General features: G+C 45.7%; 1 protein-coding gene across 9 annotated transcripts in view; it reads right to left on the bottom strand.

The window, feature by feature from the left end:
- Positions 1-26,238, bottom strand: part of R3HDM1 (R3H domain containing 1) — a 642,394-nt gene that overhangs the window by 369,281 nt on the left and 246,875 nt on the right. For all 9 annotated transcript variants that reach the window (XM_069225061.1, XM_069225063.1, XM_069225066.1 and 6 more), the window contains 3 exons: positions 19,656-19,678; positions 19,523-19,573; positions 19,193-19,419 (listed from right to left, as the gene is read on the bottom strand). In XM_069225061.1, the coding sequence (XP_069081162.1) occupies positions 19,193-19,419; positions 19,523-19,573; positions 19,656-19,678 (301 nt within the window). The remainder of the gene's footprint in view (positions 1-19,192; positions 19,420-19,522; positions 19,574-19,655; positions 19,679-26,238) is intronic.

Raw genomic sequence — 26,238 nt, 5'->3', positions numbered from 1 at the left:
TGGACAGGTTCGAGTGACACTGCTGAGACAGAAGATCTTCCCGTAGGGACAGTCTAATTGGAGGATCGATGGACATGTTCAGCAGCTTCAGAATACCAGACTCTCCGTGCACAATCCAGAGCTACAAGTATTACTTGGGCCTGGTAATTACTGATCTTCTTAAGAACTCTGGGCAGAAAGGTGTACAGGAGCCCTGAATTCTACTCTAGGTGAAAAGCATTTCTGAGCTAGAGTCGTCTTGGAAACTCTAGCACGCAAAACTGCTGACACTGCGCATTCTCTGCAGAAGCAAACAGATCTAACCAAGGCTCTCCCAACTGCTGAAAGAGACCTTGTGGCACCTCTGGTTTGATATGCTATCTGCGATTTTTTATATTTCTGTGTGATTACAAAATATGTTAAGAGGATGAAAACAAATTAGAATACTTTACATGTTGATGTGCAAAGGATATATGTTTTCTGAAACCCAATTTTCACAGATTGTTAATACACTATATAGTTTTATCAGTAAAGCTGTAAGTTAGTGGAGAGGTTTTTGGACATTTCTTGGAAAGTTACTGTGTGTAGATGACAATATGTTACCACATCATGGTTTAGTAATATTATTAAAACTGAGTGTTTAAAAAAACTGAGAAACACTCCTGCTCTGATGGCAATGTTGTAAACTAAAAGAAGTCCCAGGTTATGTGGGCTAGACCTCATGGGTATGTGGGCTAGATTCTTGTGATGCATGCAACAAAATTTAGTCTACTTAATCAAACAAAAGAGTTTTTTTGTACTGCAGAAATGCTGAGCTCACATATCTTAAGTTGCAATCATATGTGAGAATTAAGATAAAGGCGACTTTGTAAACTATTTGCCTAGGATCACACAATTTGAGACCCGTTTACAAGTCAAGTACATTACAGTTAGATCGAGTAGATTAGTTAAGTTGCTCGACCTGCAGGTGTAGTAACATTTTTATGATTTTTCGAGCCGTGGTGGGGGATTGCTATTCTTATTTATGCTACCTGTAGAGTGTATGCTTTAGGCTCAATGTTGCATAATGCTTGTTTTCAACATCAAAGTGACTTGTATAGGTGGTGGCAGTAGTATTGCTTTATAAATTAGTATGACATTAAAGTGCAGTTTGGATTATGTCATTTGAGATGTCATCAGTGATGATATAGAACATATGAATGATATCATATGTGAGGACATAAGCATGGCGAGGGTGCAAGTTATTGTTAGTGCTGCTAACTATAACTGCTGAATTTCTGTGTTTTATTCTAGTTCCAAATGTTATATGTTCTCACTGAGAAATTCACCCAACTGTAACATTACTTTAACCTTTGTTTTTTTTCATTGAAGTTCTATGGTCTTAAAAAAAAAATGAAAATAGATTTTTATTACACCCAACTATAACGTTACTTTAACCTTTGTTTTTTTTTCAGTGAATTTGAGAGTGTTTATTAAAGTAAATTAATCATTTTTGTCAGTGTATGCATGGTAGAATCACTTTATAATATATGTTGTATTAAGATATTTTGCAAAAGGATATGTTTCACAGTTTGCAAAATCTTTCTAAAATGTGTATGCTCATTAAACAGATAAATATTCAATATTTCAATAGAAATTATTTGCTCAGCTAATGTAACTCTCATAGAAACATGCCACCAGCAATCTTTTTCTGAGGTGTCATTACTCTCGCAAGAGCTTTGCAAGATGCTCGTGGGGAACTTGAGATCCTGAAGTTCTAAATTTCTTTGTCATCTCTTGTATATGGTTCTTTATCCTATTTTCAGTTATTATTTAATGCTAATATATAAGAGCGAAGTGAAGAGGTTTTTGGAAGGCTACAAACAATTGTTTTGTTTTACGAAATTGTTTTGTCCTGTCAATGTAATACATTAGTGCTCTCTTTATGTCTACTGTATGTAAGGCTCTTTCGGCTACTGAGTTTGGTTGCGGAAAGAAGACGGAGTTCCACAGTTTGGTTTAGGTGGAATGGCGATATGACTTTAGGTAAGAATTTCGGATTTGTACAGAGAACCACTTTATGTTTATGTATTTGTATAAAGGGTTCTTGAATAGTAAATGCTTGTATCTCACTTACTCTTCTAAGTGATGTGATAGCTATTAGAAAGGCTACTTTCCAAGTCAGATATTGCATTTCACAAGAATGCATGGGTTCGAATGGTGGGCCCATGAGTAGTGTTAATACAATATTAAGGTTCCAAGAAGGTACTGGTGGTGTCCTTCGGGGTATGATTCTTTTTAGTCCCTCCATAAATGCTTTAATGACTGGGATTCTAAAAAGCGATGTTGTATGTGTAATCTGCAGGTAGGCAGATATTGCAGTGAGATGTATTTTAATGGAAGAGAATGCTAAATTAGACTTTTGTAAGTGTAATAAGTAGCGTACAATGTCCTTTGTGGAGGCATGTAGTGGTTGGATCTGGTTAGTGTGGCAGTAGCAAACAAATATTTTCCATTTGTTTGCGTAACAATGCCTTGTTGTTGGTTTTCTTGCTTGTTTAATGACTTCCATACACTCTTGTGTAAGATTTAAAAGTCCGAATTCTAAGACTTCAGGAGCCAGATCGCTAGATTGAGCGATGGTGGATTCAGGTGTCTGATCTGTTTGTGTTGTGTTAACAGATCTGGTATGTTTGGTAGTTTGATGTGGGGTACTACCGATAAGTCCAACAGTGTTGTGTACCACAGTTGGCGAGCCCAGGTTGGTGCTATGAGTATTAGTTTGAGTTTGTTTTGACTTAGTTTGTTGACCAGATAAGGAATGAGTGGGAGAGGGGGAAAAGCATAAGCAAATATCCCTGACCAACTCATCCATAGTGCATTGGATTGAGGGTGTGGGTACCTGGACGCGAAGTTTAGGCATTTTGCATTTTCTTTTGCTGCGAATAGGTCTATGTTTGGTGTTCCCCAGTGGCGGAAGTGATCCTGTAGGATCTGGGGATGAATTTCCCATTCGTGAGTTTGCTGGTGGTCTCGACTGAGATTGCCGGCTAACTGATTCTGAATGCCTGGTATGTATTGTGCTATCAGGCAAATGTGATTGTGAATTGCCCAATGCCAAATCCTTTGTGCTAAGAGACACAGTTGTGATGAGTGCCCTCCCCCTCGTTTGTTGAGATAATACACTGTTGTCATGTTGTCGGTTTTGACAAGGATGTGTTTGTGGGCTACCAGTGGTTGAAATGCTTTTAATGCTAGAAACACCGCTAGCAGTTCCAAATGATTTATGTAAAGTTGTTTTTGCTGATTGTCCCATTGGCCCTGTATGTTGTGCTTGTTGAGGTGTGCTCCCCATCCTTTCATGGAAGCATATGTTGTGATAACAGCTTGAGGCACTGGGTCTTGGAATGGGCACCTTTTGTTTAAATTTATAGGGTTTCACCATTGAAGCGAGAAGTGTGTTTGACGGTCTAGCAACATTAGATCTTGAAGTTGACCCTGTGCTTGTGTTCATTGTTTTGCTAGGCACTGTTGCAAGGGCCTCATGTGTAACCTTGCATTTGGGACAATGGCTATGCATGAAGACATCATGCCTAGAAGTTTCATTATAAAGCTTACTGGGTAGTGTTGGTTTGACTGTATGCTTGATGTTACATTTTGGAACGCTTGGACCCTTTGTGGACTTGGAGAGGCAATTGCTCTTTGTGTGTTGAGTGTTGCTCCCAAGTATTGTTGTATTTGGAATGGTTGCAGATTTGATTTCTGGTAATTTATAGAGAACCCTAGTTTGTTTGTAGAGTTTCTATGACGTATTGCGTGTGAAGAAGACACTGTTGTTGAGTGTTGGTTTTTATTAGCCAGTCATCCAAACATGGGAATACGTGCATGTGCTGTCTCCTTATGTGAGCAGCTACTACTGCTAGGCATTTTGTGAATACTCTTGGGGCGGTTGTTATCCCGAACGGTAGCACTTTGAATTGATAGTGTACGCCTTTTATTACAAACCTTAAGTATTTTCTGTGAGAAGGATGGATGGGTATGTGGAAATACGCATCCTTGAGATCTAATGTTGACATGTAGTCCTTTTTTAGTAAGGGAACCACCTCTTGAAGTGTTACCATGTGGAAGTGGTCTGATTTGATGAAGAGATTCAGTGTTCTGAGATGTAAGATAGGTCTTAACGTTTTGTCCTTTTTTGGAATTAGGAAATATAGTGAGTAGACGCCTGTTCCTTTCTGATGCTTGGGTACTAGCTCTATTGCTGTTTTTTGTAATAGTGATTGGACTTCTATTTGTAAAAGGTCTAAGTGTTGTTTGGACAGATTGTGTGTTCTTGGTGGCACATCTGGTGGGACATTTGTGAATTCTATGCAATAACCATGTTGGATGATTGATAGGACCCATGTGTCTGTGGTAATATGTGTCCAGTTTTGATAATATGCGGTTAGCCTCCCCCCCACTGGTGATAAGTGTTCGGGTTTTGTGACCTTAAAGTCACTGTTTGGTCTGGCTTGGTTTGGTTGCCTGGAACTTTCCCCTTCCTCTTGGGAATTGTCCTCTATAGGAGCCACAAAAACCTCCCCTTTGATATTGTGCCTGATAGGTGGGTCTGGTTTGAGAGGTGGAAGGCTCTGATGTTTGCTGTTGAAAACCTTCTCTGAATTGTGGTTTCCTAAAGGTGCCTCTGACTTGTGGGGAGTAGAGCGTGCCCATGGCTTTGGCCGTGTCTTTTTTTTAACCTTTCAATTGCTGTGTCAACTTCCGGCCCAAACAATTGTTCCTGGTTGAATGGCATGTTCAACACCGCTTATTGGATCTCTGGCTTGAATCCAGAGCTTCTTAACCATGCATGCCTGCGAATGAGTATCGCCGGGTTGACCGTTCATGCTGCCGTGTCTGCCGAGGCTAGTGCAGAACTTATCTGGTTGTTGGATTGGCCTGTCCTTCTTCCACAACCTGTTGGGCACGTTTCTGGTGTTCTTTGGGCAAGTGCTGTAATGATGTGTTGCATCTCGTCCCAGTGTGCCCTGTCGTAGCGAGCAAGTAGGGCTTGCGAATTAGCAATCCGCCATTGATTGGCTGCTTGTGCTGCCACTCGTTTGCCCGCTGCGTCAAACTTTCTGCTCTCTTTGTCAGGCGGTGGAGCGTCTCCTGACGATTGAGTTTGCTCTTTCTTGCTGCTCCTACAACCACTGAGTCTGGTGTAAGTTGTTGTGTTATGAACACAGGATCTGTTGGGGGAGGATTGTACTTCTTCTCAACCCTAGGTGTGATAGCCCTTCCTTTAACTGGCTCCTGGAATACTTGTTTTGCGTGTTTGATCATACCTGGGAGCACTGGCAGACTCTGATAGGAAGCGTGGGTGGATGCTAAGGTGTTAAACAGGAAATCATCCTCTATTGGCTCTGAATGCATTGCTACGTTGTGGAACATAGCTGCCCTGGATAGTACCTGCGTATATGCAGTACTGCCCTCTGGAGGTGATGGCTTTGTTGGATAACAACCCAGACTGTTATCAGATACTGGTGCATCATATAAGTCCCATGCATCAGCATCATCCTGTGTCATCCCTGTATGTGTGGGTGACTGTATTGGAGGTTTTCCCACTGGTGACAGTTGTGGTGAGTGCTGTGGGGATGGTTGTGGTGAAAACCTTGGTGGTGGGGATTTGTCTCTAACCACCTTTGCCTTAGGCTGCATTTCTGTCTCCTGAAATGCAAGTTTCCTTTTAGATTCCCAGTCCCTTTCTAGATATGTAACCTCCTTTGTGTATGGACTAGTTCTTCCATACTTAATTCCTGCTCAAATCTATGTCTTTCCTTCATTTGGCTGGAAAGTCCTTGTTCTTCCGTGTAAGAAGCCGCTTTTTTCGGTACTGAGGTTTCAGATATAGTCTTGTTCGGTTCCAAAGATATTTTTCTCACTATGGGTGAGTCGAACTCTAAATGTTGAGTGCGTTCGGTGCCGGAATATCGACAGCAGTCGGAAGTCTTTGGCAAATCCCTGGCCTTTTTCGGTGCCGATGTTTGGTCACCTTTTTTTCGATTGGTTAAGTCATGGCCTGTTGGCGGTAGCGTCCCCTTGGCCTTAAATATCTTTGTGTGAGTTTTGGACGGGGCAAGTTTACTCACTGTTCACTGCACCGTCGAGGTTTGGTCACTTTCAGATTCGCCAGAGTCCGATCCCTGGATGGAAATGCCTTCCTCTTCTCCGACGTCGATTTGCTCTCTCGGTGTCGACGCCATTTGCAGTCTTCTTGCTCGTCGATCTCTTAGGGTCTTTTTCGATCGAAACGCTCGACAAGCCTCGCAAGTATCCTCCCTGTGTGCTCAGCTGATAAACACAGATTACAGACCAGGTGCTGGCCTGTATAGGGATACTTCGAATGACACTTAGGACAGAAGCGGAATGTGGTCCGGTCCATTAGTCTTCGACAACGGGTGTGGTCGGGCCGACCAGGCCTTGGTGAAGAACGGAAGCCCCGAAGGGCCACCAGAGCGCTCTTGTTGTCGGTGCCAATACAATAACACTAACCCGGTACCGAACGATAACAATACAGTCTAATTTGATAATTTAGCTAACTTTCCCGATTCAAAATATGGAGCGAAGAGGAACACGTCAGAACCCAATGGCGGAAAGAAAACAATCTAAGATGGAGTCGACGCCCATGCGCAATGGAGCCGAAAGGAAGGAGTCACTCAGTCTCGTGACTTGAAAAGACTTCTTTGAAGAAAAACAACTTGTAACACTCCGAGCCCAACACTAGATGGCAGGATAATGCACAGCATGTGTATCTGCAGCTACACATGCCACCAAATATATATATATATATATATATATATATATTTTTTTTAAGTTCAAGATCCTCGCAGGAGATGGATGTACAATCCCTTGCATGGATTCCAAAGGGGCTGAACTCCCGGTTCATCTCTTGTGGATCACTCACAAGATCGTACATTCAGAATCAAGTTAATTTCAATGTTTTACTGTAGTTTTGAACAAAACAGAACATTAGCCAAATGGTTTAAATTAGAAAAATGAATTATACATTGTTCTTTCAGATCATGGCTATGCGTAAGGGGGTATAAGGAAGGAAAGGCCTCTCCTTTTAGACATCTCTCTCTGGTGCGAGTAGTGGGGTGTGTGTATGGAATGGCTTTTCCTTTCAGATCTCTGTCTTAGGTGACAGAATGCATTGCAATTTGGGGAGGGACTGACCTCTCAGATGATGGGTGTGCACAGTAAGTAGTGTGTGGAGAATGACAGGTCTGTCCTTTCAAACCTCTCTCTCAGATAGCGCGTAGTAATATGTGGAGTGGGACTGTCCTTTCCTGTCAGACCCCTCTCTCTGATCACTAGTGTGCATAGTAGGGTGTGTGGATGGACTGGCCTTTCTTTTCAGTCCTCTCCCTCAGATGACGGGTGTGCATAGTACTATGTGTGAAGGGACTGTCCTCTCCTGTCAGACCATTATCTGATGACGGGTGTGTGTAGTACAGTGTGTGGACTGACTGGCCTCTCCTATCCGAACTCTCACAGATGACAGTGTGTGTAGTAGGATGTGGGATAGACTGGCCTTTCGGACCCCTGCCTCAGATGACAGGTGTGCTTAGTAGTGTGTGGGGAAGGACTAACCTTTTCTGTCAGACGTCTTCCCTCAGATGATGGCTGTCCATAGTAGGGTTTGGGGTGGAACTGCCCTCTCCTTCAGACCGCTCCCTCAGATGACGGCTGAGTGGTAGGGTATGTGAAGAAAGGAGACTGACCTCTCCACTGAGACTTCTCTCTCAGAAGCCAGCTGTGCGCAGTAGGGCGTGTGGATGGAATGACCTGTCCTTTCACCCCTCTCTATCAGATAACAAGTGTGTGTAGTATTGTATGAGTAGGGACTGGGGTCTCCTTTCAGACCTCTCTCAGATGAGAGCTGTGGGTAGTACAGTGTGTGAATGGACTGGCATTATCTTTCAGACCTCTATCTCAAATGAGTGGTGCTTATAGTAGTGTGTGGAGAATGATAGGCCTGTCCTTTCACACCTCTATCTCAGATGACAGCTGTGCATACTGATGTGGTGAGGAAATGGACTTTCCAGTCAGACCTCTCTCTCAGATGACGGCTGTGCGTAGCATGGCATGTGGAGGGACTGACTTGTTCTTCCAGAGCTCTCTTAGATGATGAGTGTGCATAGTAGTGTGGAGAAGGACAGGCCTCTCTCTTCACACCTCTCTCTCTCAGATGAAGGGTGTACGTAGTAGGGTATGTGGAGAGAGGCTGGCCTCTCCACTGAAACCTCTCCCTGGATGATGGGTGTGCATAGTATGCTCTGTCCAGTGTGTGGGTAGAGACTGTACTCTACTCACAACTCTTACCAAGTCGATGAGCGTAAATAGTAGACTCTTATAAACACCATCTCCAGTAACAGTTCGTTCTGTAGTAAGAAGTGTGCACACTACATTGTATTCAAAGATACCTCCACCCTTCTACTTTTCACAATCCTGCGAAAGTCTACCAAGATTGTAACTTTTTTTTAAAAATAAACATTGTCCATCGGCTCATCACAGTACTTATCTTCTACACACGCTCTCAAAAACAAGGACTACAATACGCATTTTCTACTTAGAGTGTATTGAGAACTCATCTACTCATTATTCACAATCCTGTGAGAATTCGGCAAGACTGTAAAAATTACTTTAAAACAATATACATTTATTATCTATATAGTAGTTATCTCTTAGACACCTCCTCTATAAATCTAGGTTGACTGCATGCTTTTCTGCTGCCCTCTTGTACTTTTTTACTTAATTTCTACAACACCTCCAATTTTTCACAGTAAACAGTAACTGTGCCACTTAATTTCCAACATTCCAACAGCTAGCCAGTCCGGGCGCTCGCGGGACACGCTGGAAGCTCACACCTCTTGACCAACCACACAGCTCCATTTTTGATGTTTCACTCTTGCAGGAGGCTCATGGTACTTTCGCAAGCCCAACTCCCAAAATATACATTTAGGCCCTCATTCTGACCTTGGCGGGCGGCGGAGGCCGCCCGCCAAAGTCCCGCCGTCAGGTTACCGTTCCGCGGTCGAAAGACCGCGGCGGTAATTCTGACTTTCCCGCTGGGCTGGCGGGCGGTCGCCTTCAGGCCGCCCGCCAGCCCAGCGGGAAAGAGGCTTCCACGATGAAGCCGGCTCGGAATCGAGCCGGCGGAGTGGAAGCTGTGCGACGGGTGCAGTTGCACCCGTCGCGTATTTCACTGTCTGCGCAGCAGACAGTGAAATACATGTAGGGGCCCTCTTACGGGGGCCCCTGCAATGCCCATCTGCCGGGATCCAGATGGCGGTAGGGGGGGTTGGAATCCCCTCGGCGGCGCAGCAAGCTGCGCCGCCTTGGAGGATTCATTGGGGCGGCGGTACACTGGCGGGGTGCCGGTCCGACCGCGGCTTTACCGCCGCGGTCGGAATCCCCATTGGAGCACCGCCGGCCTGTCGGCGGTGCTCCCGCGGTCCTCCGCCCTGGCGCCTTAGTCTTGACCCCCAATTTCTCAAAAGCTATTGAATGGATTTACACCAAATCACAAAAAGCACAATCTGCTAAACAAAATCTAGTTTCCTGTCGAATGGACAAGTTACTTACCTTTGGTAACACCTTATCTGGTAGAGACAATATCTAGTTGCAGATTCCTTATCTTAGAATTTTCCCAGGCGTCAGTTTAGATCTGGAGATTTTGCTCCAGCTGTACGCCTGCGCTGTGTAAGATGGCATCGAACGGCTCCATGCATGTCATAGTCTGCGCCAAATATGACGTCCGGGTCCTATATAGGCGCCACCCCGGCACACTGACGTCCGTTTCACAACTTTCCATGCCAGAAACGCAGAGCCATGAAGAACACTGACCCCTGGTGAGTTAAAACTAGGGCCCAGAAAGGGAGTCCCTGTCCCTAGAACTCAGTTCGTAGAGAGGGGAGGATGGGTGGGTACGATTTTGCAACTGGATATGGTCTCTACCAAATAAGAAGTTATCAAAGGTAAGTAACTTGGCCATCTGATAGAGACACCTGGTTGCAGATTCCTTACCTTAGAACAGATACCCAAGCAATACCATCCCCAGAGGTAGGTCTGCAAACTAAGATCATACTATAAAGTCCTGCAGGACTGAACGGGCAAATAGCTGTCCCTACGGACCTGTCTGTCCAGGCAGAAGTGTTTGGTAAATGTGTGTGGCGATGCCCCCGTTGCCGCTTGACAGTTGTCCATGTGCTAACGCAGTCATCACAGCTTTAACTCTGGCAGAATGAGCATGCAATCCCTCACAGGTTGCTTCTTAGCCAATGCGTAGAATATTTTAATGCAGCATACGAACCGTATGGAGATGGTTCTCTTGTGCACTGCCAGATATTTCTTCGCACCCACATACCAGGCTGGTTCAGGTTTATTGTGAACACTTATGGTATGGCACCCTATACCAAGTCCAGGCAACCCTTAGTGATAGTGTTTAGGTGTCCAGATAGCAAAAGCTCTATAGAGGGTGCTGTGGTGAGCAGCTAAAGCTTATCTAGGAGGAGTGTAAAGCACTTGCAATACCACTATAGTCAGTCAGTAATTCTTACATAAGAATGAACCTCACCAGGTGTTGCAGGAATAAAGTACACTAAGACTACAGTAACATTGGTATATCTCCACTTGAAGAGATCAACACATACAATACACACTTAGCAACAAGTAGGAAAAGCCTAGAAATACATTGGATCCTATGGGGGGAGTGAGGGAGGGGTGGGTGGGTGTCAAACCATATAATAAGAAAGCAGTATAAGAATAGAGTTGTCCAACCAAAGTAAGTGTGTTAGGTTCCCGGGGGGTGGGGGGGATTACCAGGGTTAAATACTAGGAATCCCACAGGCGCAGAGTGGTTATCGTGCCGGGTGCCCCATAGGCTAACGCAGGGCTGTTGCTGTTGGATTTTTATGGATTCAGGACCCTTCCCAGTGGACCGTGGGGAAACCAGTTGGCACAAGGAAGGTTGGAGAGTGCCCCCACCCAGGGATACCCAGAAGATCTGAGTACCTACGCCAGGGAGCCCAGCTGTATAGGGAGTGAAGTGGTATCGGAAATCCTCAATGAAGTAAATAGAAGCCTCGATTGTCTAGCTACTGTTGCGATTCGTGGACCTGGTCAGTGGAACCCAAAGGTGGATTCCAGCCATGAAGAACCTGAAAAGGAAGGGGACAGTGTCCAGACTACTCGGAGATGTCAAGTCGGTGCAGGTAGGCAGTGCCCACCCACTTGGAGGTGAAGTTCCTGCGGGACAGTGAAGGAAGAAGTCCAGCTGCGGAGTCCAAGGGGTGCAGGAGATCCTTCGAGTTGCCTACGAGCTGTCCCATGCCAGTTGTCAGATTGCAGGAATGTCAGTGGCCAGCAGGAACACCAACAAGCCTTGGCAATTGCAAATGGCTGATGAAAGGAAGATTGTAGGTTTTGAGGACCAGCAACGCCCTAGTGACTCAACCCTTAGAGGGGAGTCAGGGCAGGCCTTCAGCAGGAAGGAAAGTTGTCCGGAGTTGGAGGAGCCCCTAATGAGTGACTCAGTGGCAGCAGGCAAAGGGAGTCGCAGGAAGGCCTCAGCAGCACAAGAAAACAGGAGTCTCACGTCACAGGAACTGCAGGGTGGAAGCTGATCTTGGAGTTAGAGAGTGCTGGAAGTTGGGGCTTCTTGGAGCTCAAGTTCAAGTGGCTGCAGCAAAGGTCCACCGTCTCCCACGTTGGTCAGAAGACAAGCTGGACTTGTGAGGAACATAGAACCACCACCTGTAAGCAGAGCCTTTTCGCTGTCCATTGGACAGCAGTATCCACCAGCCAGCTGTTGTCGTCTTTAGGTGCCTGTGGATCCAGGGGAGTGACTTCACTCCAAGGGCGATTCCTTCTTGCTTTCTGGATGCAGGCAGACTCCTTGTGACCCTGGAGGACTCACAGCCACGGATGTTGCAAGAGCTGGAGAAACAATGTTGCAGTGGGAGCCCTCCCAACTGAATAGTCTTGTTTTAGTTCCAAAAGCAGACCAGCAGCAGTTTTGGAGGCCAGGAGCAGAAGATGTCTTGCGGAGCGTTCCTTAAAGAGTCTTGCATGATCAATCCGAGGACCCCACCCTCGGGGAATCCATTAAGTAACCCTGAAAGGGGGTTAGTTACTCTCTGTAGTAACCTACCTCTATCAGAGGGGGTCAGGGACATCATCTACCTGGCCTAACCAGTCGGATGCTCCCAATGGCCTCTGCCTACCTTGTTTCCAGATGGCAGAATCAACCGTCCACCTGGCAGAACTCCGTGCACCTCCCTAGGGGAGTGGTCACTCCCTTGTCCTTTGTGTAATTTTGGCCAGAGTGGGAACCAAGGGTTCCTGAACTGGTGGAAACCGGAGTATGCAAGAAGGGCATCAAATATACCCCTTAAAACAGTCTGGTGGCGCACAGAGGCCACACCACCCTAGGCCACATACACCTATTCCAAGGGGAGGGGATGTCACACCTCTCCCTTGCAGGAAATCCTTTATTATGCCTTCCCCTGCTTGAGTTAGGATTGTCAGTAGGAGGGTAGAGCAGTGTCGGGGTCAGCAGCAGAGTGGGCTGGCAGCCTGAACCCATAAGGCTGCACAGGCAGAACTGGGGGATTCTCTAAGGAACCCACAGAGTACATGGGATCATGCAACTAGCAGTGGAATCAGTGCAGTTACATGATTCCAAAATGTTTAATACAAAACATGCCTGGGTTCGGAGAAGCCATTATGTAGTTGGACCACTCGTGTTGACCAGTGTCCACTACATACCTTAAGATGGTTTCCCCACACTTACAAAACCCAGGGAATGGGGTCCGGGGTTTGTAGGGGTGCCCAGATAATGCAGGGGTATTCTCACATTTAGGGACATGCACTACGCCCTTGGGCTGAGAGGCCTACCAGAGGAGTGACTTACCGGTGTCCAAGCGCAGTGACCGTGATATAAGGCAAGCCTGATATCTGAAGTGAAAGGTGCATGCACCATTTAACGCAGGCTGCAAATGCAGGCCTGCAGACAGATTGCATGGGCTCCAATGGGTGGCATAATACATGCTACAGCCCATGGGAGACCACTGGTGCACCAATGCCCTGGGTACCTAAGTACCATATACTAGGGACTTACATGGGTGCACTAGTATGCCTGTGTGGGTGTAAAAGTTTACCAGCAACTAAATTTAGCGGAGAAAGCACAGACTTGGGGTCCTAATTAGCAGGATCCCAGTGCACTACAGTCTAAACACTGACACCAGGAAAAAGTGGGGGTAAATATGTCAGAAAGATGATACTTTTCTACAATAATCCACCCGGAATTCTTTGGTATGATCAAGGAAGAACGCCAACACTCTTTTTGGGTCCAAGCAGTGGAATCTCCCCTCTTTCTTATAAGGATGTGGGGATGCATAAAAAAGTAGGCAAGGTGACGGATTGGCCTACAAAGAAGGGTGTAACCATTTTTGGTAGAAATGAAGCCCTAGTCCAAAGCCCCACTTAACCAGGGTAGATGAAAGGTAGGGTGGCTTAGATGACAATGTGTGCAGCTCTCACCCTGCGGGCAGATGTGATGGCGACAAGAAAGACTGTTTTCAAGGTGAGAAGCCTGATAGGACAATTGTGGAGAGGTTCAATAGGAGCACACATCTGAAATGTCAAAACTAAATTCAAATCCCATGATGGAAGAAAAAAGGAGTACGGAACCTATTTACAATTGGAGACTTGAACAAGGAAGGCAGATCAGGCAACCACAAAAAAAAAAAAAAAAATGGCAGACAGAACCTTTGAGAGTGCCAATAGCAGAGCCTTGCAGGGCCCGAGAAAGACTAAGAAAGAGGGGCAGAGAGGAGGTCAACAGACTTGTCTGTGCACTATGCCACAAATGTCTTCCAGCAACAGGGGTATACCATTTGGGTGGAGGGATTACTTGGGCCCGGTCAATCTGGATCTTCTTGAAAACTCGGGGCAGAAGTAGTATGGTGAAAAGGAGGCCAGAGTTCCACTCAAGACAAAAAGTGTTGCGAACAATTGCTGCCTTGGAAACTCGAACATGCAATGCTACTGGCATTGTACATTTTCTGAGGAGGCAAACTGATCTAAGCAAGGCTCTTCCCACTGCTGAAAGAGACCTTGCGTCACCTCTGGTTGGAGATGCCATTCGTGATCGACTAAGCATTGTCAGCAGAGTTTGTCCGCTCTGACGTTCACACAGCCCGCCAGATGTTGACCCATCAGGGAAATGCACTGTTGTTCCAGCCACATCCAGAGATGCAAAGCCTCTCGACAAACAGTCCACAACCCTGCCCTGCTTGTTGCAGTACCACATGGCAATGGTGATGTCCATGAATACCTGCACTACCTTTCCTTTGAGAAAGGGAAGAAATGCTTTCAATGCTAGCCTGATCGCCCAGAGCTCCAACAGGTTGATGTTGAGTCCGGACTCCATTGGAGAGCAGATGCCTCTGATTTCTATCTCTCCCAGGTGGCCAGCCCATCCCAGGAGTGACGCATCAGTCACTACTGTTAGATCTGGTTGAGGAAGGGAGAGGGATCAGTCTCTGACCCAATCATGGTTCGTTTGCCCCAACTGCAGATCTCGTGCAGTTTTCTCAGAAATCTGGATCATGTTGGAGAGGTTCCCCTGATGCTGCGCCCGCTGAAACTTCAGGTCCCACTGCAGAGCCCACATATGCCACTTGGCAGAATACAAGAGGCTATGAGGCCCAGAAGCCTCAGAGTCATTCTCACTGAAATCCAAGGTAGAGGCTGAAACATCGGTATCATAGCCTAAATATCCTGGACTCACCGCTTAGGAGGATAAGCCCGAAACTGCACTGAATCCAGACCAGCTCTGATGAAAGGGAGCATCTGAAAGAGTCAGGTGTGACTTTGGCACGTTGATGGTGAACCCCAGTAAATGTAGGTGGTCTGCTGCAATCTGGAGGTGGAAGACGACGGCCTGGGGTGAAGCAGAGTTCAATAGCCAGTCCCCAAGATAGGGGAAGACTGAAACCTCTGATCTGTGCAAATGAGCTGCGAACACCGCCATCACCTTGGTGAACACCCGAGGAGCACTGGTAAGGCCAAGTAGGAGCACTTGGGAAAGTACAGCCCGGGTCTTCTCTGGGATCTGTGACAGCACTTGCACAACCGGATCCCACAGTGTGTGGAAATAATGGTCTAAAAGGCATGCAGTCTTCATGGACCACAATGCCAGGCTGGTGGAAGAAAACATATTTTTTTCCCAAGTGCGTCCAGTCTCTTTGGATTCCCTATCCAGGGATGTGAAAGGAAACACACCCTCGGAGTGCAGGCTTGAATGACCAAACTCTCGGGGGGAATGGGTTCATGGTGTTGCACCAGGAAGGCTGGGTCACCCAGTGAAGGGTAATGGCGGTGGACAATTGTCCTATTCACAGGAGTCCCTGTGCTGGGTTTGGACAGGCTGAAGCACCTCTGTAAGGGGGTTAATCCTGACGGCCATCGAAGACAGCTTGAGGTCCAAGCTCTCCGCACCACCATTGAATTGAAGCTCCAGAGCATGGCAGTATCTGGAGAGGTATCTAAACCACTGGCTTCACCCAGATCTGTTCACCAGTCCTTGGTGACCTGGAGCTGGTATTCTAAAGGGTCCAGCAACCCCTCCCATTACTCGCCATAACCTAGCCCACAGGAATAAGGATCAGAATCCGCCATAGGGAGCAAGGCCTCTGATGGAGCCAGGTATGGCATCCATCCGGCTCCGTGTCTGAGTTGGCAATGAGGATGGGGCGGCACAGCCCAGGGGCACAAGTGGCACCAGGAGCATTGTCATCGGTACCAGTGCTGGTGATGGTTGAATGGGTACAACCAATGTCGGTCCAGATCCCTGGGAGCCCCACAGAGCCAAGGCCATATTGCTGGCGCAGAACCCAACGGGGGAACCTTCTGCCTCAGCAAGGCCCAAAGGCACACCAGTGGAGTCGGACTGCCCAAAAATGAGGCACACTACCTCATAAAATTGCTTGAGTTGGGCAGGAGTCACCTCGGGGAGGCGCAGTGAGGCCTAGAATGACTACGTTCCTGCTACCGCGTCTCAGCTGTTGGGCAAGGTAAAGTCGAAGAGTGCTTTGCCCTTTTCAACTTCATATGTCTTGACTCACGCGATCGTCCAGAGGACTTGGAGTGAGATGACAAAGAGGAGGGGCTCCACGACAGATCCAGAGACCTTCCTCTCAACCAAGATTTGGACCTAATGAGGAGCCGAGCGCAGGGCTGCTATCAGCTTTAGGGACCTCTCCCTCAAAACTTTCAGCTTCATGGCCCAGCACTCTGAGCACAACTTCGGGTTATGGTTGCACCCCAGACACCAAAGGCACACAAGGTGCAAATCCTTTACGGACACCTCTGAATGGCAGGATCCGCACGGCTTGACCCGGTCTTTTGCGAAGACATCCTTGACGCACCAGGTCCTGAGGCCAGCTCTCTGTAGACATCTATCCTGGCGCCATGCACGGTGGGGATTAGCAGAAGGTCCTAGCCTGTGGGCAGGCCCTGTGGCCATCCTTCCTGGAGGGGGTAGGGTGTTTGACATTTAATTTCTGTGAAATGAGCATCAGTGCTAGAATGCATTCTGACCTGCTTATTTATCCAAGAAGAGGCCACAGTTTTGCACAAAATGTCTACCCAACTAGAGTACTTTCTACTGGCTAATTAGTAAGTGCTAACTTGTTGGGTAAATGTACAGTGCATGGTCCACACACAGCTACATAGAGGACCCTGAGGTAATGTCTCCAGTAACCTTGTGTGTCTATGATCTTGGCAATGTGATTATTCCGCAGGCGTCCTCATACAGAAGTCTGCAATAACATTAATCCTAATGTAGAGAACAGGAGTGACATAGAAAAAGTTGGCAAGGTTACTTTAACTTAATTATATGTAATAAGTGCTTCTTTGTTTGGTGGAGATGTGCTCATATTACTTTGCATCAAGAACACATCTCCAAAGATCAGCGGAAAATGCACTCCTGGGGCTTTTAGGTAAGCTGTCCATCATCCTGGAAAAAGGCGTTAAGACTGCCTACCAGTTACATAACACTAAGGTATATGTGGCGGGGCCAAACGGGCCAAGCTTCTAGATCATTTTACATATTCTTGGCGGTTAAATCCAATCGACCTCTAGACTCAACACCAGATTACAAGAAAGTATCTACTTGTTACAGGTACAACATAAGGTACTGTGCTCATAAGAGCAACAATGCAAACTCCTCCATGTGATCTCAGATGGGAACAGGAGGTAGGAGCCACAAGGCTCCTGCGTCTCCCGCATCTCCAGCAGGAGCTGGCACTGCTCCTGCACACAAGGAGCAGCTAAAAATGCTCCTCCCTCTGTGCAAAGCAATCCTTTCATCTATTTTTCTGTCCTCTTGACAGCAGGCAGGAGAGCAGACAAAGTCTGCTCCTAGTGAGCAGGAGCAGTTTTCCTGCTCCTGCCCGTTGGGAACGGGCATACAGTCTGGCTCTCGCTCAGCTGGAGCTGTCAAAGCTCCCACCAAGCAAAAGCAAACTGCTTTCTCCGGAGGTTGGGCACCTTGGGAGATAGGGAGCCGGCCCTTGGGGGTGGGGGTCCCCAAGGCCTTTAGTGGCTCCAGGAGGGATACATGCAGCTCCCCTCCTTTTGGTTGCACAGGGACGGCCGCAAGGAGGTGGTAGTCCCTGGGGCCGTAAACAGCAACCTATGTTCCCCAGGGAGGTGGCCATCCCTGGGGCAATTTGCCAGCTAGGATGGGATGCACACCTCCCCTCTTGATAACCTGTATGCCCTGGGGAGGTGGTGGTCCCTGGGACAATTTGCCAGCAAAGACAGGGTCCGCGCAGGCCCCCACCCCTATTATATTTAAGCCTAGCTCAGGAGAGTACCCTCCCCTGTACTTTAATGTACAAAAACCCCAGAAGGTGGCAGCACACAGAGCGCAAAGTGTGCTTAGGGAGGGGGCCTCATGCGACCCCTTCCAAATTATAATCATCTCATATGCCCCTGAGAACTGGCCCACCTTGAGGCTTAGAAAAAAAAAGAGAAAAAAAACAAACAAAAAAACACACACACACACGCACACAAACACAAGTGTCTTTCTTGCCATTTTTCACTGGATCCGCGGACCCATCACTGTTTCATGAGAATGCTAACCATTTTTTACACTGAAGGGGTCCCCTGGAGATCCCAGCACCAGCTCTAGGGAGTCAGGGTATTCCTACTGTGCGCCCTTCTCTTGTTTTTACTTTATTTTTGGGACTCAGGGTCCCAAAATGGCTGCCAACACTTCCTGGTTGAAGTGCTGGCAGCCAACTGGATATCAGGACAGGGAAGGTCAGATCCGCAGAGGCTCCGCATCCCTAGATATCGTTATTTCTTTTTCATTTAATTTCTCAAAAACTACTTAACAGATTTACACCAAATCACAATCATGCTTTCTGGACCAAACGATAGCTTTCTGCGAAATTTGGTGTAATTCCGTCCACTGGCTCGGGGCTGTAGTTGTATTCAAAATCTCTATGGGAAATTGCATAGGGAAAAAGCATTTGTCTACAACCATACCCCTTTTTTCTTGGCACTCGCCTGACAAACTTTCTAGACATCAGCTGAAGGGAGTGGCAAGCTACTTTTGAAACTTTTGTGATGGATCGTAAAACGGCACCAAGTTACTGGCAAAACAAAAAACAATTTTCCTATGAAAAATAAGTCCTAACTATAACTGCCTACTGGTGACCGCCAGTAGATCATAGATATGTATATAGATATATATGATCTGATAGTTTCCTCTTTTCAATCGTTATGGAGCACACAAATTCACAATGTGCCACAAAAAAATTCACAATTTAGCAAAGGGGTGTTTGAGCATTGGATTGTGCATGATATAGCATCATGATCATTTTTTTGTCAGAATTATTTGTCTCGTTTTACCACCCTTTATCCCAACTCGGATACTAAAAAGAAATCAGGCTGTGGTGTATAAATGGCCTTTGCAGGACTCTGAAGGAATTCCATGTAACAATGAAGTATCTTTCAACTTGCATATTTAGTGGACTTCAATCATATGGAATTTATTCTAACTTCTGCAATGTTGCAGGTCAAGCATAACATTAAAAAAATCATGCATGTTTGCATACTGCCTAATCTTCAAACTACTATTCCACATGTAGGACTTCGTTCAAATGTAGTGTACCAGTTTTAGATAGTCTTCCATTGCTTTTGCTGCTTCCAGAGCTGTCCCCTCTGGTCAAAACCGATATCCCGCTGAAGCTGCTTGCTTTGGTTACAGCTGGCTTCAGATTGCGGAGGGAGCTATCCGAGTCTGTACTGCTCCATGGACGAGGTTCGGAGTACTTCAGGTCGTTCTCTGTACTGCTATGATGACTGTTGCCTGATCTTCCTGATTTGTCTTTGTTAATCCTGTTAGTGACATTTCAAAGCTTTAGGTACATCATCAATATGAAGAATAACAAACAATAAAACATTTATCAAAGACAAACAGGAAAAAACATATAATAAGTACCTAAATATCTGCCGCCTTTGCTGTGTACTATTAGTCTCCTCATCCAGAACTCTGTTGGCAATTTTAATGAAACATCAAATTATTAGTACATCAAAAAAGTAAACAAAACATACTAATGCAAATTGTAGCTTACCTCTTTTCTATAAGGTAGGTCTCCTGGAAAGATAATGAAGAAAAAGTAATTAGAGAGATTAATTACCTTTGAAACTACTACATATAAATACCAGATAATACTACATAAACTGCACACACTTAAAAATCATCTAAAGCTAAGGGATATCATGAAAGCAGGTAGGCAAGCAAAACAATCAAGAATACACCAGTGGATTGAAACATTAAAACCATTACAGTTGAAACACAAGCATATACATATTTAGTTAGCCTCTGTTTTAGTCCTAAGTGAAAGTGCAGGAACATCATGAACATTTTATTTCATTCACAGCACTGTTTAACTCAACAAGAGGCATCAATATACCACCCGAGACAAGTCCAAAGTCATAATTCTTCATATTTTCTATTACTGTTTGAAAGGACTATGCATGGGACAAAAGACGTCCATAAGAAAGCTTATATCATGATACTCACAAGTAGACTTGTGATAACCAAATCTGACAAAAACAATAAATAAATGACAAACTATATAGCAACTTCATTCATTGTACCTTAGCAGAGTGTTCATGAATAATAATCCACCTGAGAATACAAGGCAGTATGGAGGGTGGGGGAGAATGGTATGCAACAAACATTTTAGAGGGAAGGGAGAAAAGAAGCGTGATTGAAAAAAATGAGTTTTCAGTTTTTTATGGCAGCAGTTGACAAGATCTGGCACGGCGCTCTAGGTCTACATACAGACAGTTGCATTTCGGCTTCAGAAATGTTACTTTCAGTATCAATGAATGGACACAAGAATGGTGTGTGTTGATGTATAGATGCCAGGCTGACATATGGTGTCTAAGGGGGTGACCCAGTGTAATGCAAAGCTTTGAAAGTGAAGAAAATAATTGTTTTGACACAAGACCAAACAGCCATACACTGTAGAGCTTGAAAAACAATTTTAATATGATGACTATATAGAGTTATAGATGGACTAAGATAGTAAGAATGTGAAAAGGCTTTAAAGAAGCCCAAATTAACAAACAAAGTCAATAGGGTCCGATTTGCATTTTGAGCATTGACAAATATTTTTTTAACGCCTACTGCAGTGAAAAAAAATAGCTTTCTATCTAGAACGCATTTGTGAGATCAACTAATGTGTGAAGATTTATTGTACTTTCTGATGTATAATAGTGAAGCATAGATGCCTATTCAAGAGCTCAATAGGAGGCTTAATGATGCAGCCTCTGTATGTACTGTATATTTTAAGTACATGCTAAGAATAGGTATATGGCAGCTGCACTTTCCAACCAGATCGCAATGCTTGCTTTATTTGATTAGTATCTTTTAATGGATACAGACTATTTACAGTGTCTATTGGGAAATTTTGATCCAATAATTCCAATGCTTATGTGGCATTTCTTTTGTAATCTCCATAGTGAAGACCATCTCAATACTAGAGAAATTCAATGTATAAAATAAAGTCATTGCAGCAGGTTAATACTGATCAAAAAAAATCAAAAAATTGTTTCCACAGCATCTTCCCCATTCTCAAGTTGTGTGTATGTATGTGGTATTTTTAAAGTGCCAGCCTAGTCAAAAGGATGGGGAGCGCTTTACCTGGCCGAAGACAAGTATAACGTCAGTGAGTGATAGACTAGGTAACTGATTTGTGCATAGTTAATGCATTTTGAGGTATCTTTTAAAGAGGTGCCCGTTCAAGTCTTTTGTAAACAGGAGCAGTGTTGGAGCAGTCCTGATGGATATGGGGATGTTGTTCCAGATCCTGGGTGCACAGATGGTACGAACCTCTTGCATTGTTTTTTCTTTTTCCACTTCTTAGTGTGAAGTTTGATAGTGTCCTGGCTACAGATGTGCTGAGAAACACAGAGATTGTGAGTCTGTCTGCAGTAAAAGCCAGGGTCCTGGTTGTGATTGTTTAATAAATTATGCAACTCATTTTGATGATGATGGGGGCCAGCAAGTGGGGCCAATAAAATTCCATCAAGAATGTGATTATATTTATTCAGGTTCAGCTGACACTGTTTTGATTGAGGTCTTATTTTATTTAAAGTGAACAAGTGAGCTGGGCTGATAGGAAGACCTATGGGAATTGATAGTACAAACTTATTTCTACTGAAGAAATTTTATTTGTGGACCATACTTCCGCATACTGACTAAAGCCATCTTGACTGGTAAAAAGCAACCAATAACTTGGGTAGTGGCTGTGACTATTGCTGGAACAATGCTCCTTAAGCCTGAAAAACTAGCTTCCCATAGGTTTGCTAGGCACAGCTCAGAACATTTAAACAAAATGCGTCTACTTAGATTAGAAGATCGGAAAAACACAAGGCTTCCTCACATCTGCAAGCAAGTTTCCAGAGAGGAATGGGAGTGATAATTCAAGCCTACAGTTTAAAGTCTATAAGTTCCTAATTATAAGGGATGTTCAATCTAAATAACAACCTGAATGTTGTATATATGTACTTACAAAATAAAAACCGCCTTTAACATCATCCCTAGATCTAAGCTGTGGAAAGTAATGGTTAAAACTGAATGTACCTCTGCATTTGTTATCAGCAACTGAACATCTACAAATTGGAAGCTAAGCACAAGTAAGGTGAGGAATGAACGCAGAAGCTAGGAATATGCAACACATAAAAATGATGCCTGCTGGGCCTCAACCCATCTTTGCATAGATGTAGTGATTATCTAGGGCGGGTCACAGCTAGGTCTTTAAGGAGGCAAAAACGCAAGTATTCTGTTATGCACTGATGAAGCAGCATTATCCAGAACCCCAGTGGGAGTAAATAACTTGGACTGTCAATAAATTTAACAAAAGGTTAAATAACCCCCACACCAGGAAGAAGTTACTAGAGGGTCCAATACTGGATGAAGCTCCACTGTCCGCTTATTTGATGGGTCATTTTACTGACAAATGAAATTGGCAGCCCAGCTTGGAAAGAGTGCATTGGTCCTAATGACTCTTATTGATCTTCGGAAAAAGTTCCACCTAATGTTTGGAGGGAGAGTCCTCTCACCATCCCTTAAAGCAGATTGATGAAAATAGGTGCTGTTACTTTATACAGCTCTGTACTCCGGATCTATATAATCTACAGCAACTAATCACAAGAAGATCTAATTTTTAGGTGTGCTTCTTCTTCCTTGTACGTCCTCCTACAGTCCCAATACATTTGCTGAAAAATAGAGTAGCTTTAAGATTATTCATACATCACCCAGGTGCTCGGAGGTCACCATGGTTCAAACACATTACCTAGCTAATAATGAGCACCAGTTCGCCTTGGTACATTCCAGAAACTATCACAAAGAATCAATTTACTTTAATTAAGCCTGAATATCTGAACTGTATTTGTTCTCATACCTGAAATGGGTTGGTTTATAGGGTCTAAATCAGAGCAGTACTCTAGAATACATGGAAATTCGGGATCTAAAAGATATAATTATCACATAGACCGTTCAGTGGCTAAGTTATTTGTTAAAGAGGGGGGCACCAGAGAGCCATACTCCAAGATTGCTGCACTTGTGTGAGGCTCTTTATATAGGGGCTTAACATCCGCCATCAACTGCCTTCAACGGGCATTGGGGGGCTACCTAGACAGCTCCCCAGCAATACCTGTTTCTCCCCACTTCCCCATTGCTTGGGAGGCCTACAGCAATGAAAGAGGACGAGGCCTACTATGTGGCCTGCATAACATGCCACATAGTAGGCATGGGCTGAAGAAGATAAACTGAAGCAGTCTACGATCCGCTCTGCAACATCCTTGGACACAGAAGAACCAGATCATTGACAGACCAGGCTGGCTGCTGTGTCTGCGCCTCCTGGGGGAGACCCTCATCAGATGCGGTGAGTATGGCCCAAGAAACAGTCATATCACTCTGTTTTGCTAGTGATGATGAGCTGGGGTGGCCTGCAGTGAACTGCTCCACCATGCCCTGTGCAGATCACCAGACAACACGGCTGCTGACTGTGGTGGGCTTCTCCAGTGCAGGACTGCCCAAGGCCCTGGGGGGCTGGGGTGCCCACTTGCCACTCTAACATTCTGTTAGGCAGGGGTGCCTGATCACCAGAGGGCTGGGCCTCCCCAAGGGCCTACACCAAACTGTCTCACGCAGGGCCGGTGGGGAGGCTCTGTCTTCCTGATGTGTAGGCATTGACTGTATTAGGAGGACCCGCAGTGGAGCGTTCTGCCTCATCCTCTGCTGCTCCTGGGTGCGAAATTTCTTGATAGGCAGCTGACTGAGCAGAACGCAGTGCAACATTCCGTCAGGCACTGGCCTGTGGCAGCTCCCAATGACTAGCTAGGTGTAGCGACCCCATTGGTGAGTGACATTGAAACGAACATGTGTCAAGCAAACATCAAAAACACTATGCTGTACCAGGCACAACTAAAAATAATTGTGACAATCCCTATATATGTGTGCGCCGGCAGAGTGCTGCTCCCTTCATCAGAAAGATGCTAGATTGTATGGAGAAGCAGACAGGCCAAGCAAGACTCCTGCAGAACCACCCATATTCAAATCAGACTATAATACAAACGACTGACTCAGGTGACTTACTATATGACTATGAAAAAATACTATTAGATTCATTAAGCACTACACAAGTTTGTATATAACTCACACAACCAATACGTATGATGAATGTGAGGCATATTTGGATCACGTAGACATGGCATTGATTGAGGGAACCTACAGGCAGTTCTTGGCTGAACCCATTTCAATTGATGAAATCACTATAGTGATCCCGGGCTCCATACCTGCAAAACCTGAGGTAGCGATGGGCTCCCATCCGAGTTCTATAAAGGATTTGCCACCTTACTAGGACCAAAACTACATTTAGTATTTGGTGAGGCTCTGCAGGGGAGCAGCCTTCTTCCATCTTTCAGCGAAGTCGTACCAGTCCCTGTAGGAAGCTGACTCTGTATATACTATATGAAAATGATATAGTGTGCATAGAGCCCCGGGGTTCCCCAGAGACTTAACAGAGGCTAAAGTAGATAATACTAATGCTCTCTTTTGTGGCAGAGTGGTCATGCAGTTAGGCTTATCAGAGGGTAGTGCAAAGCATTTGTTGTACACACACAGACAATAGAAGAAGCATACACTCAATGACTTAACTCCAGACCAATGATTTTCATAAAGCAAAAAATATATTTTCTTAATTTATTTTTAGAACCACAAGATTTAAGTTGCAGGTAAGTACTTGAATAGATTCATATTTCACACATGTATCAAAAGTACTTTATTTAAAATTGCTAAGTTATTCATTTTTTGAAATATGCCAATCTGTTTTAAAACTTGACTGTGCAATTTTCAGAAACAGTTCCTGAGGGGGAAGAAAGGAAGGTTGTTTTACAGGTAAGTACAACACTTACAGTTCCAGTCTCCAGGGGTTAGGAAGTCCAGAGGTTGGGGGTTCAAGTTAACCCCAAACACCCACCACCAGCCACACGGGGCCAGCCGGGTGCAGAGGTCAAAGTGTAGGCAAACTTAACATGAGCTCCTAAGGACACTGGGGATGCTCGGTTTCGGGTAAGTACCCGTCTTCAGGGGGCAGACCTGGTGGGTTTACAGGAGCACAGGGGGGTATGTAGACACTAAACCTACACGCTCAGAGGTGCTGGGACTCCAGGTATTGGGTGCAAGCAAGATGTCGGGTCTCCAATGATTCTCTAGGAGGGAACCCCGGGGGCCACTCAGAGGCTGCAGGCGAGGTCCACGGTGTCATCTAGGGCAAACCACAGCCTGGACAGGGAGAAAAGGCACCTGCTGAACATTACTGCACTGGAGTTCGGGTTCTCCAAGGCCTGGGGGCTGCGGTTGCAGTGTGTCTTCATGCGTCGGATATCTTTGTCTGGACCTTGGGATTCCCTCTGCAGGTGTCGTAATGGAGGGTTGGAGGGGTCAAACCAGGGTGGGCACTTGCTCAGAATCACCTGGGGATCTTCTCTGACTGGTTGGGCCACCTGGACAGGAGCTGTGGGTGTTGGGTGCAGAGTGGTCAGTACTCATGCCTTCAAAGTGAGGCTGGAGTATTTAGTTGTTGTTTCTTCATGGACAGAGCCGCTGTCCACAGGAGTTCTTGGTCCTTCTGGGTGCAGGCAGGTCCTCTGGAGCTTGGCAGACGTCGCTGGTCCCGCTGGATGCGTTGCTATTCTTTTGTAGATCTTTGAAGCAGGAGACAGGCAGGTCGTGCTGGGGCCAAATCAGTTGTCGTCTTCCTTCTCTGCTGGGGGTTTCAGCTATGCAGTCCTTGTCAGGTTGCCGGAATCTGGTGACCTGGGTGCAGGAAGGCCCTCAAATCCTAAATTTAAGGGCATCACTGGGGTCAGGGGGCAGTAGCCAATAGCTACTGTTCCTGAGGTTGGCTACACCCTCCTTGTGCCCACTCTCTCTGGGGAGGGGGCGCAACCCTAATCCTAGTGGTTCCTGTCCTCCAAACCAAGATGGAGGATTCTGCAGCGATGGGGGTCACCTCAGCTCTGGACACCTTGGGGGTGGTCACTCCTCCCTGATTTCCCTAATTTTTCTGCCAAAAGTGGGGCTTTGTCTGGGGGGCAGGCATCTCCACTAGCTGGGGTGCCCTGGAGCACTGTAACACG

This window comes from Pleurodeles waltl, chromosome 3_1, assembly GCF_031143425.1.
Source record: "Pleurodeles waltl isolate 20211129_DDA chromosome 3_1, aPleWal1.hap1.20221129, whole genome shotgun sequence".
NCBI lineage: Eukaryota > Metazoa > Chordata > Amphibia > Caudata > Salamandridae > Pleurodeles > Pleurodeles waltl.
This window is presented reverse-complemented; position numbering and strand designations above follow the sequence as displayed.